General features: G+C 34.0%; 2 protein-coding genes across 2 annotated transcripts in view; one reads left to right on the top strand and one right to left on the bottom strand.

The window, feature by feature from the left end:
* The window catches only part of odf3l2a (outer dense fiber of sperm tails 3-like 2a), a 6,269-nt gene extending 2,845 nt beyond the window's left edge, over positions 1 to 3,424 (top strand). The window contains exons 4-6 of the mRNA XM_059353879.1: positions 522 to 529; positions 2,163 to 2,290; positions 3,079 to 3,424. Of these exons, the coding sequence (XP_059209862.1) occupies positions 522 to 529; positions 2,163 to 2,290; positions 3,079 to 3,424 (482 nt within the window). The remainder of the gene's footprint in view (positions 1 to 521; positions 530 to 2,162; positions 2,291 to 3,078) is intronic.
* Positions 3,425 to 4,850: 1,426 nt separating this feature from the next.
* Positions 4,851 to 12,337, bottom strand: ebi3 (Epstein-Barr virus induced 3). The gene is made up of 6 exons (XM_059353748.1): positions 11,930 to 12,337; positions 10,136 to 10,250; positions 9,124 to 9,223; positions 6,315 to 6,432; positions 6,057 to 6,220; positions 4,851 to 5,247 (listed from the first exon to the last, which is right to left on the bottom strand). Exons 1-6 carry the CDS (start codon positions 12,030 to 12,032, stop codon positions 5,092 to 5,094), a joined length of 756 nt encoding a protein of 251 aa, XP_059209731.1. The 5' UTR covers positions 12,033 to 12,337; the 3' UTR covers positions 4,851 to 5,091.
* Positions 12,338 to 14,490: the final 2,153 nt, after the last annotated feature.

The raw sequence follows: 14,490 nt of genomic DNA, 5'->3' as shown, positions 1-14,490 counted from the left end.
TCATTTTATGTATTTTTTGGCAATTTTGTGTCTTTTTGGTGTCATTTTGTATCTTTTTACAATAATTTTGTGTCTTTTTTTGGTAATTCTGTGTCTTTTTTTTGGTCATTTTGTTTCTTTTTTAAGTAATTTAGTTTTTTTTTCTGTCATTTTGTGTCTTTTTTGTCATTTTGTGTCTTTTTTTGGGGCATTTTGTGTCTTTTTAAAATAATTTTGTGTCTTTTTTGGTAATTATGTGCATTTTTTTGTCATTTTGTGTCTTTTTAAAATCATTTTGTGTCTTTTTTGGTAATTCTGCGTCTTTTTTGTCATTTTGTTTCTTTTTTAAAGTAATTTAGTTTTTTTTTTCTGTCATTTTGTGTCTTTTTTTAGTAATTTAGTGTCTTTTTTTGGTCATGTTGATTCTGCCTCCAGCGGCCCCCAGGTAATTTCAGTTTGAGACCCCTGCTGTAGATGGAATGATTTAACCACAGAAAGTAGTTCAACTGATGAATAAAACATCTTGAAACACACACAAACAGCCTTCCAGGTTAATTAGGTAAAGAAGGATTTTCCTTCATCTCGTCACACTGTAGAGAGATTAGAAGAGGATTAGAGAGTTCTTTCAACTTGTGCCTTCTTCCATTCATTCATTCAGCGCTGCAGATTGTTTTCAATTTAATAGAGAAAAGAAGTTACCAAACAAATTCTGATTTAAGTCAAGTCAATTTAACCCAGTATCACAAATCACACATTTGCTTCAGGGGTTGTTACAATCTTAACAGCACCAGTGTTGCCACAGTAACTTGATTTTAAAAGTAACTAAATTAGATTAGGATTTCCCTCAGGTTTAGTGTTTTTATCTTGTTTTTAAAAGCACCTTTTTTGCAGTGTAATATAACAAAATTCCAACTAGAAAATTTCATCTGGGTAAATTCTGAAAGGGCCACGGGGGCTACTGCCGGTGTGTGTACACTATGATGAGATTCTTCAGAGACTTATAACAATTAATACTAGTAATGTTATGATACTATATAATATACAAGGAGCACACCTAATACAAGCATTCCTCTTCAAGTATTTGAAAAGGACTGTGTAACTGTAATCACAGCAAAGATCAAAGGCAATCAGAGCAATCAACAGAATTAACTGCCACCTGAATGTTCCTGAACAGTGACAGCAGCCAGAGGTGGACAGACTGGAATTTCTGGCCTCGAACAGAAAGCATTTTCGGCAAAACCATAATACCTATCATTGATCCGACTTCACTTTGAGCGTCCTGAGTTCTTCCTGAACGTCTACATATGTTTTTTTTTAAAGAAAAATAAAAAATAGCTTTGTTAGAGCGATCTAGAAAAACTGTTACATTTCCCTTTTTCAGAAATCTTCCTGCGTTTTTAAAATGGGAGCCAATGAGGCTGTTGGTGCGTGTTGGTGGCGCATCTGTGCGTCCTACGCCCAAACTATAACTCTGATAGCTTTACCAGAGGATTGTGAGGGAGAAGACTAATTTTCCTACGTTTCTATGTATAAATTATTTCTGTAGAGTGGAATTTGCGGCCTGGAGCGCAGTTTTCAAATTTATTTTTTGACAGTTTTTTCTCTCCCTCTACACTCTGGCGATGATGTCACACGAGTGACACGAACATTCCGTGCAATACACACCCATTATAATCTCAGAATTTCTCCAAAAATGATCATGGTCATTGAACAGGGATTGATAAAAAACTATATGACCTATCAAAACGTGGATTAATACACCGATACACAAGACTTGTGTCTACTGTTTAAAGTTTAAATGGAGTCTCTAGGTGAAATTATGCCGGAGAAGTAGACGTTTAAAAATCTCCAATTATTGTTCTTTTTCCCTCATTTTTTGTCGGCCATCCCATTCACTTCAATGCAAAATTTTGGGCAGTTTTTCACAACTTATGTCGCAAAAAATTCATATTCCGTAGAGAAAAGTAATAGCACACCAATCCCGATCAAACCGCACGTTTGATATATCATTTGTAGCGGGACTAGTAACTTGACTAGTAGCGGGACGAAATTGTGTCCGGAAGAGGAAGAAGAAGAAATCCACAGTATAACAGTAGTGCTCGGTGCGATTGCCCCGAGGCCCTAATAAAGACAAAGCATATGACAAAATATATCTATTCATGTTCCCAGGCGAGCCGTTCCAGACTCCAGGCCCTGGGGCCTACAGCCCAGAGAAGGCTCCACCTCTCAACGCTCAGCGCAGACCGCCATCCTACACCATCAGCTCCCGCACCAGATACCGCTCCACGGATGCTATCCCCGCCCCCAACAGGTGAGACACAGACACTATACGAAATTGAAGAAAAAGGCTTGTCATATAATTTTTTCCATGACTGTATATTGTAATATTTGCAGGTTTAAAAAAAAAAAAAAAGATTTACTTCCTTAGAATGAGCTTAGCTGTGCATCCTCTTAAAGGAGTTGCTCTGATGTAATTAGTGTCTGAAAAAATGCCATAAAATTCTATAGTAACAGTCATTTTCACTTTCACACATCACTTCTGATGCATTCTTTGTGCAGTCTCAGATTTAAAAAAACTCCCTCTTGTTCCTTGGAGGACAAAAAATGTCCCCTTCCTTAAACTGCCATAAAAACACTGACAGGTGCATGTCAGGAAATTAGAATATCAGGAACGGTCCATTTACAGTAGTTCAAGTCAAACAGCCCCAACCAAGTATTGAGTCATAAAGATGGACATACTTTTCAGAGGCCAACATTTACATATTAAACATACTTAAAAATAAATTAACTCTTAAAACCAGATAAAGTAAAGCTGCCAGCAGTGATGAACTGGCCCGAGCAGAGTGACCTGATGATTATTTGGTTCTTACCAAGATAAAAAAAACTTTAGATTTAGAAGTGTTAGATCATTTATCTTGTTTTAAGAGTTAATTTCTTATTTTATGTGTTCAACATGCTTATTTCTAGATTTAATAATCTTAATTTAATAAATGTTGTCAAGGTAAATTATCTGTCCATGCAGCAGGATCATTTCCCTCAGATTTACTGTTTGATCTGGTTTTTAGACTGAACACCTTGTATGTTTCCTCTCCTCCCCAGCTACTGCCTCCCCAGTCTGCTGGGCCAGCAGGTCCCTAATAAACCGTCCAGCGCCAGCTTCAGTTTCTCTGGGCGGAGGAAGGTGGGCGCTCCGTCTGAGGACCTCTCCATGAGCCCCGGGCCGGCCCGCTACGACACCACCAACCCAGACATCTACCACCAGCGCCAGCCCTCCTTCTCCATCCAGAAACGGACGAAGAGGCCCAACTACTCCTCGGCCATCCCCGGACCAGGAGCCTACAGCCCCGAGAAGTTCCACACCCACCTCCCCAAACCCCCGGCCTTCACCCTGGGGGTCCGGCACTCAGAGTTCGTCACCCCGCTGGTGGTCGACGTCATCGACTGACAGTAGAGGAACGCCTGGTTTTATTACGTTTTTCACATGTAACATGTTTTTTTTTTATAAAAAACAAAATCATTACAATTGTGCCTTCTTATTGGTCATTATACATCCTTTTTCTTTCATTTTGTTGCTTTTTTGTCATTATATGTCTTTTTTCTTTCATTTTGTTTCTTTTTTTGGTTATTTTGTGTCTTTCTTGGTCATTATATGTTGTTTTTTGGTATTTTTTTGTCTTTTTTTGGTCTTTTTTTGTCTTTTTTTTGTCAATTTGTGTCTTTTTTGGTCATTTTACGTCTTTTTTTGTTAATTTTGTGTCTTTTTTTGGTCATTTCACGTCTTTTTTTGTTCATTTTGTGTCTTTTTTGGTCATTATACATATTTTTTGTTAATTTTGTTTCTTTTTTTGGTCATTATAAGTCTTTTTTGTTCTTTTTGTGAACCGGGGGGGTCCGACACTCAGAGTTCGTCACCCCCGACCACCTCGTCGACGTCATCGACTGACAAGACACCTGGTTTTTATTACATTTTTCACATAAATGTGGAGCTGGCACACAATAACTAAAATATAATGAAATGTGTCTTAACCCTTTGGAGTCTTGAGCTTTTTTTTTTTTTTTAATACTTTTCATTCTGCATGTATGCACCACTTATAAAAATGTTTACCATGCCATGTTGGATTAAATCAGTTTTCATTTTGAAAATGATGTTGTTTTTTTAACACAGGTTGCAAATATTAAATAGAAGAGTTAAATTAGGATCAAGTTCTATATATTTTATTACTTATTTTGGTAATTTTGTGTCTTTTTTTAAATAATTTAGTGTCTTTTTTTAATAATACTCTGTCTTTTTTGTAATTTTGTGTCTTTTTTTGTCATTTGTGTCTTTTTTGTAATTTTGTGTCTTTTTTTGTAATTTTGTGTCTTTTGTTGGTAATTTTTGTCTTTTTTAAAATAGTTTTGTGTCTTTTTTTAGTAATTTTGTGTCTTTTTTTGGTAATTTTTGTCTTTTTTAAAATAATTTTGTGTCTTTTTTTAGTAATTTTGTGTATTTTTGGGTCATTTTGTGTCTTTTTTGGTAATTCTTTATCTTTTTTTGGTCATTTCGTCTCTTTTTTAAGTAATTTAGTTTTTTTCTGTCATTTTGTGTCTTTTTGGGTCATTTGTGTCTTTTTTTTAAATAATTATGTGTCTTTTTTGGTAATTCTGTGAAATTTTTTGATAATTTTGTGTCTTTTTTAAGTAATTTAGCGTTTTTTCAGTCATTTTGTGTCTTTTTTTGTAATTTTGTGTCTTTTTTGGTCATTTTGTGTCTTTTTTGGTCATTTTGTATCTTTCTTTGGTCATTGTGATACTGCCTCCAGCGGCCCTCAGGTAATTTGAGTTTCTGCTCCAGAGGGTTCTTAAAGATGTCAAATAGGATCATAAAGCATCACACCACCATCAGTCACATTAAACGTCTTACAGTTTGGTTTCTATATTCTCGGTTACTCCAAAGACAAACAACTCAACCGACAGTATTTCAAATTAAATATATATTAAAATGTTTAATGGAAATCCAGATTGTACACTGTACATATAATATATATTACCTTTATAAATAAATAAACAGCTGGTGCTTGCATTGCTTGTGCAGTTCAAAGACGTGACCTGTCTAAATAAAACAGGAAGTGTCTATGGTTTAGTTTTTGGAACGGTGATCTTTACAGGTGAGCTCCAGTCGCTGCACTCCCCCAGACCCAGCAGCTCCTTGGCACACACCTGGAACAGGTAGCTCCTCCCGGGGCTCAGACCCTTCAGCTCAGCAAAGGTGCTCTCAAACGGACCCAGCTGGAGGAGGAAACAACTTATTAAAATCATCCATATCAAAACACAATGCAGACTCTCTTTGTATTAGTTGGTTTAAAGAAGCTGGTTAGCTTAGCTTAGCTTAGCTTAGCACAAAGACTGTAAACATAACATGGGAAAACATGTAGACTGAATCTGTTAAAAGATGTATTTTATAAAGTGAGATTTTATGTACTTTTTATTTATTACAAAGTAGATCCAGCTACTATATAAATACTGTGAAAAATGAATTAATTCAGCTATTGATAGTGACTTCTGTGACATTAATTTAAATGACAATCTTCTAGATTGTTAATTTAATAAAACAGAATCAAATAAAAACAAATTTAAATAATAATAAATAATAATAATAATAATAATAAATAAATACATAAATGCATGCATAAGTTATTAATAATAACAATAATAATGACATTAGTAATAATAATAAATATATGGCAATAATAATTATAATAATAATAAATACATTCATATGTTATTATTATTTATTTTATTTTTATTTATTTTATTGTTTTAACTTTATTTATTCATTTTTAAACTTTATTTTATTTTTATTTATTTATTAACCTTTGTTTATTTTATTTTTGTATTTATTAAAATAAAATCAATAATTAATATATTTAATAGTATATGTTATATATATTATTTATTATATGTTAAAAAAACATATAGTATGTTATAAAAAACATTAAAAGGGACTTTCTGAAACTTATACCTCGAAAGTTTAGGTAATTTCAAACCTTCGTATATGTATCTGTGTAATAATGTATTTCTGTTGAGGTTTTTCTTACAGTGGCAGACTTGGTGGTGCCCCGGTGGTCCCACTGGTACAGGACCTGGTATTTTAGGGGGAAGATGTCTAGATTAGCCCAGGTCGGGGGAGGAGACCACCTCAGCAGCAGGTTTCTGGTCTCATGAGGGGAAACCCGAACATCCACAGGAGGATCTGGTTTCACTGCAGACAGAAGAGACAAGAGAGTTTTAGATCTTTGGGTCTTTATAAAACTATAACAATAGATTATTATAACAATCAGAGTCGTTTATCTCACCGATCTCCTCCAGCATGAAGCTGGAGAGATGAGAGCTGCTGCCTCCAGAATAAACCGCCGTGATGTTCAGGATGTAGTCGGTGAGGAGCTTCAGGTTGGGAAGGACACAGTGCCACAGCTACACATAGATACATAGATAGATAGATACATAGATTAATAGATAAATAAATAAATCATTCAATAAATGAATGAATGAATAAATAAATAAATAAATAAATAAATAGATAGATAGATAGATAAATGAATTAATGAAGGAATGAATGAATAAATGAATCAATGAAAAAATGAATAAATAAATAAAGTTAAAAAATAAGTAAATAAAATAAAATAAAGTTAAAAAATAAATGAATAAATAAATAAATAAAATACAATAAAGTTAATAGATGAATAAATAAATAAATGAATGAATGAATGAATGAATGAATAGATAAATAGATAAATAAATAAATGAATGAATGAATGAATAAATGAATAAATAAATAAATAAATAAATGAATGAATGAATAGATAGATAAATAAATGAATAAATAAATAAATAAATAAATAAATAATAAATGAATAAATAAATACATAAATAGATAGATAAATGAATTAATGAAGGAATGAATAAATGAATCAATGAAAAAATGAATAAATAAATAAAGTTAAAAATAAATAAATAAAATAAAATAAAGTTAAAAAATATAGAAATAATTGAATAAATAAATAAGGTTTAAAAAATAAATAAAATAAATTAAAGTTAAAAAATAAATTAATAAATACATTTTAAAAATGAAGTAAAAAAATAAACAAATAAATGAATCAAAATAAATGAATGAATAAATAAATAAATAAAAAATAATTAAATTAAATTAAATTAAATTAACTAAAATAAATTAAATCAATTAAATAGAGTACAGGCTTATTTTTCATACTGGGAAATATATATTATTTATAGCATATATATTCAATGTGAATTATTAATAGGTTTTTCACTATATTTCACATCTCACTTCCAAAACTACTTTGCTAATTTTTGCACAGTGACAGCTTAATTTTTTATTTATCTGAAAAACGACTACACAATAAATAAAATATAGATACAGTACGTGCATAAGCAGACAGATGCTGAGTAGAATTCCCAAAAGAATAAATGCATGATTGCTAGAAACCAAAGCAGAGCTGCTGACTTCTCTAATCTCACAGACTCACAAAACAACGTGAAACTGTTCTGGTCTGTTACACAGACTTTATCACCAGGAATCTAAACAGGGGTTTTCCAAAACCCGATCCACTGAGACCAGTTCAGACATGCAGATGAGAACGTGTGGATCAATATTACGGTTATATTTTCACCATAATTTAAACGGTAATCATTGGTGTGTGCTTGGTTTCATTTTGACTGAAATCAGATGGAGTTTCTGGAAGTCCCCCATCAGCTGAAGACAGCGTGCTGCTCTCATGGATCACGAGCACGGTAAAATAAGATCAATGATCCAACACTTCTACATCTAAAGGTTTCTTATCTTGGTAAGAAACAAATAATTGTCATGTCACTCTGCTATGCTGTTTTTTGTGATTTTACATCTTTTTGTTTTGTTTTTGTGTCTTTTTTAGGTCATTTTGTGTCTTTTTTTGGATCATTTTCATGTCTTTTTTGTGTCTTTTTTTGGTATTTTTTGGTCTTTTTGTGTCTTTTTTGTAACTTTACATCTTTTTTTTGGTCATTTTGTGTCTTTTTTTGATAAGTTTTACATCTTTTTTGTGTCTTTTTTTGTCATTTTTGTCTTTTTTGGTCATTCTGTGTCTTTTTTTGTGTCATTTTCTATCTCAATTTACATCTTTTTATGGTGATTTTACATCTTTTTGCTTTGTTTTTGTGTCTTTTTTTGATAATTTTTACATCTTTTGTGTATTTTTTTGGTCATTTTGTGTCTTTTTTTGATAATTTTTCCGTCTTTTTGGTGTCTTTTTTTGGTCTTTTTATGTCTTTTTTTTTGTGTGTGTCATTTTACATCTTTTTCGGTCACAAAATGACCAAAAAAGATAAAAAAGAATGTACAAAAGTGACACAAAATGACCAAAAAAAATCAAACACTTTTTTTTATCTTGGTAAGAACCAAATAATCATCAGGTCACTCTGCTCGGGCCAGTTCATCACTGCTGGCAGCTTTAATTTATCTGGTTTTAAGAGTTAATTTATTATTTTAAGTGTTCAACATGCTTATTTCTAGATTCAATAATCTTAATTTTCCTAAAATAACTATTTCTGTGTCTCTTTATATATCTTAATGTACATCTTTTTTCTGATTTTACATATTTTTATTTTGTTTTTGTGTCTTTTTTGATAATTTCTACGTCTTTGTGTATTTTTTGGGGAATTTTTTGTCTTTTTTTGTTATTTTACATCTTTTGTTTCCTTTTTTGGTCATTTTGTGCCCTTTTTTGTAGTTTTTTGTGTCTTTTTTGTGTCTTTTATTAGTCTTTTTTGGTCATTTCGTGTCTTTTTTTTTTTTTGGAATAATTTTTAATTTTTAGGTATTTTTCGGTCACAAAATGACCAAAACAGAAAAACACTTGTAAATCTAAAGGTTTTTTTTAAATCTCGTTTTAGAAGCACCCTTTTACTTTTTTTTACTTTTTTATTTTCTTTTTTAACTCTAACTCATTTGTGTATATTTGTGTATAACTGTACAGCACTTTGGTCAACTGAGGTTGTTTTTAAATGTCAATAAATAAACTTTGACTTGACTTGACTTAATGAATAAATCTTGTCAAGGTAAATTTTAAGTAAAGTTTTCAGCCCCTCCTTGGTGAATAAAGGTGTTACCTGTTCAGATGAAGGTGTCGATGCTGCAGAAGGATCAGAAGACTCAGATCCGGCTTCGATGACTCGACATTCCTCAGTCACCGTCTGTCTGTGTCTCTCACTGAAAAACACATTAACACAAACTAATGAGCTCCTTAATGACACATGATGGCTGCAGAGGGTTTCTGCTAAAAGGAGTCAGTGGTTTGGGTCAGCAGGAGGAGCAGGAGGAGGAGCAGGAGGAGGAGGAGGAGGAGGAGGAAGAGGAGGAGGAGGAGGAGGAGGAAGAGGAGGAAGGTGCTTCCTGTACCTGTAGGTGGCGATGTAGTGTGTTGGGGAGGAGTGGGGGGGTTCGGGCCAGGAGCAGAGGCTTATTAATAAATAAGTAAATAAATAAATAAATGAATGAATGAACGAATTAATGAATAATTAAATAAAGTAAAAAAATAAACAAATAACATAAAGTTGATAGATAAATAGACAATATAAAAATATAATAACTAAAAATAAAGTTAAAAGAAATAATAAATAAATAAATATAAAATAAAGTTAAATAAATAAATAAAATGAAGTAAAAATAAATAAATAAAGTTAAAAAATAAGTAAACAAATAAATAAACAAAAATAAAATGCATTTAAAAAATAAATGAATTAAATTAAATTAAATGAACTCAAATAAATTAAATTAATTAAATAGAATACAGGCTTATCTTTCATACTGGGAAATATTTATAGCATTATTTATATTTATTATTTATAGCATATATATTCAATGTGAATTATTAATAGGTTTTTCACTATATTTCACATCTCACTTCCAAAACTACTTTGCTAATTTTTGCACAGTGACAGCTTAATTTTTTATTTATCTGAAAAACTAGGAGGAGGAGAAGGAGGGGCAGGAGGAGGAGGAGGAGGAGGAGGAGCAGCAGCAGCAGGAGGAGGAGGAGGAGGAGGAGGAGGAGGAGGAGGAGGAGGAGGAGGAGGAGGAGGAGGAGGAGGAGGAGGAGGAGGAGGAAGGGTCTTTGTGTACCTGTAGGTGGCGATGTAGCGTGTTGGGGGGGAGTGGGGGGGTTCGGGCCAGGAGCAGAGGGTCACGTTGGGGTAGCTCGCACACCTGCAATGCACCATGGGAGTCGAGGGAGGATCTGAGGGAGGAACGACATGATGAGCAACATGAGCAGAGCAGAAAATACAGAACATGTTTGGATTTTTTAACGCTTTTGCTTCTATTTAAAGGTGTTTTAACTATTTTAATTATTGCATTTTGTATCCTTGATCCATTTGTCCTCGTTTGTTTGCCACATAAAGGGTAAAATTAATTATTTTTTAAAAATAAATTAAACTAAATATGAACAAGAGGGATATCATGTTCTCCAAAATAAAACAAAAATAATTTAATTATGTAAATTATGTAATTTTATATCCTTGTTCCATTTGTCCTTGTTTGAGCAAAAAATACAGAATAAAATACAGATTTTTTTTTGTATTCTTGAAAGCTTTTGCTTTTATTTAAAGATGTTTTAATTATTAAATTATTTCAATTATGTAATTTTATATCCTTGTTCTATTTGTCCTTGTTTGAGCATAAAATACAGAATGAAATACAGATTTTTTTTGTATTCTTTAATGCTTTTGCTTCTATTTAAAGGTGTTTTAATTTTTTTAATTATTTAATTTTATATACTTGATCCATTTGTCCTTGTTTGAGCATAAAATACAGAATAAAATACAGAATTGTTTTTGTGTTCTTCAAAGCTTTTGCTTTTATTTAAAGATGTTTTAATAATTAAATTATTTCAATTATGTAATTTTATATCCTTGTTCTATTTGTCCTTGTTTGAGCATAAAATACAGAATGAAATACAGATTTTTTTGTTTTATTTTTTAATGCTTTTGCTTCTATTTAAAGGTGTTTTAATTATTTAATTATGTAAATTATTTGATTTTATATCCTTGATCCATTTGTCCTTGTTTGAGCACAAAAATACAGAATAAAATACAGATTTTTTTTGTATTCTTGAAAGCTTTTGATTTTATTTAAAGGTGTTTTAATTATTTAATTATGTAAATTATTTAATTTTATATCCTTGTTCCATTTGTCCTTGTTTGAGCATAAAATACAGCTTTTTTTATTTATTTTTTTAACACTTTTGCTTCTATTTAAAGGTGTTTTAATTATTTAATTGTAAATTATTTCAATTATTTAATTTTATATCCTTGATCCATTTGTCCTTGTTTGAGCATACAATACAGAATAAAATACAGATTGTTTATATTTTTTAACGCTTTTGCTTCTATTTATCCCTCTGGTCTCTAATTTACTTCCCTTTCAGACCCTTTGGGATGAAAATATCCACTTCCAAAAAAATGCTATAAAAACTTTACATATTCATATTTTTTTCAACTTTTTTTCTGCATAAACCTCATTTTTATATCCTTGATCCATTCGTCCTTGTTTGAGCACAAAAATACAGAACAAGATACAGATTTTTTTTTTGTATTCTTGAAAGCTTTACAGTTCAATATAAGAGGAACTAGTTGTTTCTCTCTCAGAAAAAATGTCTAAACAGAGGTCACAGACTAAATTCAAGCACTTCTACACTTTAGAAGTAATGAAAAAATCTATTACTTCTAAATTAAATCATTAGTATTTACTCACAGATCACTTCAGCCTTTTTCAGATGCAAGAATAAAAGAAAACAAGAAACATCTGATATTTATAAAACCTCAAAACGTTTTAGTCTTGTGCATGTTGGAAGCACCTGCACATCTTCAGAACCACAAACTCTATAAATTTGATGAGTATTTTCAGATTGGTACTCACTTCCTGATGTTGCCGTCACCCTCAGCAGCTCCAGTGTTTGTCCTCCCAGAGCACACAAGACGAGAATCACAGTAACAAACACAGAGTCGACCATCGCCGCCATCAGAGCTCCACACAGGACCGATTATAGATTATCACCAGAGCGTTTAGCTTCTCTTGGTCAAAACGAAGCTTCTCTTATGCAATTTACTGGCTGCTCTGTTCCTTTGTTCTTTGTTTCTTTCTGTTACGCTCTAAGAGTGGTATGCTGCATGTCAAAGTTCAGAGATAAGGAACTCTGTTACTTTCTGCTGAATAACTCTGAACTCAGCAGCAGCAGACTTTATATGATCAAAGTGAAAGAGGAAGTGTGACTGTGTGGTTTCTCACAGGAAACCTCCTCCAGAAAGACCCGTCTGCCCGAAAATGACCCAGGTTTCTTTATGTCGTAGATAAAAACTTGAGTCATACTTTCTTTTGATGTTGACATCAAACTGTTTACAAATAAAGACACGAGAGCAAATAATTATGTACACAAAAGCTACATATAGCGTCTCTAATTGGTTTAGAAATACAAATATAATTTTATCAGTGGATGAAGAAGTAAATGAAAGTGGTGAAAGTGGTAATCCTTGGTGGGATCCGTCTTTGGTGGGATCCGTCTTTGGTGGGATCCTTCCTTGGTGGGATCGTTCCTTGGTAGGATCCTTCCTTGGTGGGATCGTTCCTTGGTGGGATCCTTCTTTGGTGGGATCGTTCCTTGGTGGGATCGTTCCTTGGTAGGATCCTTCCTTGGTGGGATCGTTCCTTGGTGGGATCCTTCTTTGGTGGGATCGTTCCTTGGTGGGATCCTTCTTTGGTGGGATCCTTCCTTGGTGGGATCCGTCTTTGGTGGGATCCGTCTTTGGTGGGATCCTTCCTTGGTGGGATCGTTCCTTGGTAGGATCCTTCCTTGGTGGGATCGTTCCTTGGTGGGATCCTTCTTTGGTGGGATCGTTCCTTGGTGGGATCCTTCTTTGGTGGGATTGTTCCTTGTGGGATCGTTCCTTGGTGGGATCCTTCCTTGGTGGGATCCTTCCTTGGTGGGATCCTTCCTTGGTAGGATCGTTCCTTGGTGGGGTCCTTCCTTGGTGGGATCCTTCTTTGGTGGGATACTTCCTTGGTGGGATCCTTCCTTGGTGGGATCATTAATCCCTGGTGGGAACATTCCTTGGTGGGATTCTTCCTTGGTGGGATCCTTCCTTGGTGGGAACGTTCCTTGGTGGGATCTTTCCTTGGTGGGATCGTTCCTTGTGGGATCGTTCCTTGGTGGGATCCTTCCTTGGTGGGATCCTTCCTTGGTAGGATCGTTCCTTGGTGGGGTCCTTCCTTGGTGGGATCCTTCTTTGGTGGGATACTTCCTTGGTGGGATCCTTCTTTGGTGGGATACTTCCTTGGTGGGATCCTTCCTTGGTGGGATACTTCCTTGGTGGGATACTTCCTTGGTGGGATCATTCCTTGGTGGGATCCTTCCTTGGTGGGATCATTCCTTGGTGGGATCGTTCCTTGGTGGGATCGTTCCTTGGTGGGATCGTTCCTTGGTGGGATCGTTCCTTGGTGGGATCATTCCTTGGTGGGATCCTTCTTTGGTGGGATCCTTCCTTGGTGGGATCATTCCTTGGTGGGATCCTTCTTTGGTGGGATCCTTCCTTGGTGGGATCATTCCTTGGTGGGATCCTTCCTTGGTGGGATCCTTCCTTGGTGGGAACATTCCTTGGTGGGATCATTCCTTGGTGGGATCATTCCTTGGTGGGAACATTCCTTGGTGGGATTCTTCCTTGGTGGGATCCTCCTTTGGTGGGATCCTTCCTTGGTGGGATCTTTCCTTGGTAGGATCCTTCCTTGGTGGAATCGTTCCTTGGTGTGATCCTCCCTTGGTGGGATCCTTCCTTGGTAGGATCCTTCCTTGGTGGGATCCTGCTTTGGTGGGATCCTTCCTTGGTGGGATCCTTCCTTGGTAGCATCCTTCCTTGGTGGGATCCCTCCTTGGTAGGATCCTTCCTTGGTGGGATCCTTCCTTGGTAGGCATCAGAACTCTTCCACATATTTGTGGAAATGGAAGAAGATGCTTTAAAGTTGAATCTCCAAGTGGATTAAACCTGAATATTTCACTGATCCTGGATGAATTTTGCTTTTATTTTTCATAAAAGCAGAGACGCATAACTCACCATGGAGATGTGTTCTGTGATTTTTCAAATTTTATTTTACAGTAACATACAATAACAGTTATTTATAAATAAAAATAAAGGATAATAGCGGACTGTCAGTCTGTTAACACAATAAACATGTATAACTTTCTGAATGGCATAGCTATGTTTACTTTACAGATAGTACATCATCATCTGACGCATATAAATTAATTAACAATTAATATCTTTAGCCGACTGAGACGGCATCAATTTACTTAACTAATAATGCATCAAGATGATGTTTATCATCTTTTAGATAAATAAACTTCCATTTGTTTATACATGTGTTTTGCTTGACTATGAACACAAGTGTTGTAAGTGATGTGATAACAAATATTCAGTGTAAACTGAAAA

This window comes from Centropristis striata, chromosome 16 (assembly GCF_030273125.1).
Source record: "Centropristis striata isolate RG_2023a ecotype Rhode Island chromosome 16, C.striata_1.0, whole genome shotgun sequence".
Lineage (NCBI taxonomy): Eukaryota > Metazoa > Chordata > Actinopteri > Perciformes > Serranidae > Centropristis > Centropristis striata.
Note: the sequence above shows the minus strand (reverse complement) of the source record. Positions and strands in the feature narration are given on the sequence as shown.

What these genes read in the sequence shown, in the direction of transcription:
- ebi3 (XM_059353748.1), bottom strand. Translation starts at nt 12,032, where the DNA reads ATGGCGGCGATGGTCGACTCTGTGTTTGTTACTGTGATTCTCGTCTTG. An exon ending in CGACACCTTCATCTGAACAG is followed by an intron (nt 6,433 to 9,123) that starts GTAACACCTTTA and finishes ATCTATGTGTAG; the next exon opens with CTGTGGCACTGTGTCCTTCC. An exon ending in CTTCATGCTGGAGGAGATCG is followed by an intron (nt 6,221 to 6,314) that starts GTGAGATAAACG and finishes TTCTGTCTGCAG; the next exon opens with TGAAACCAGATCCTCCTGTG.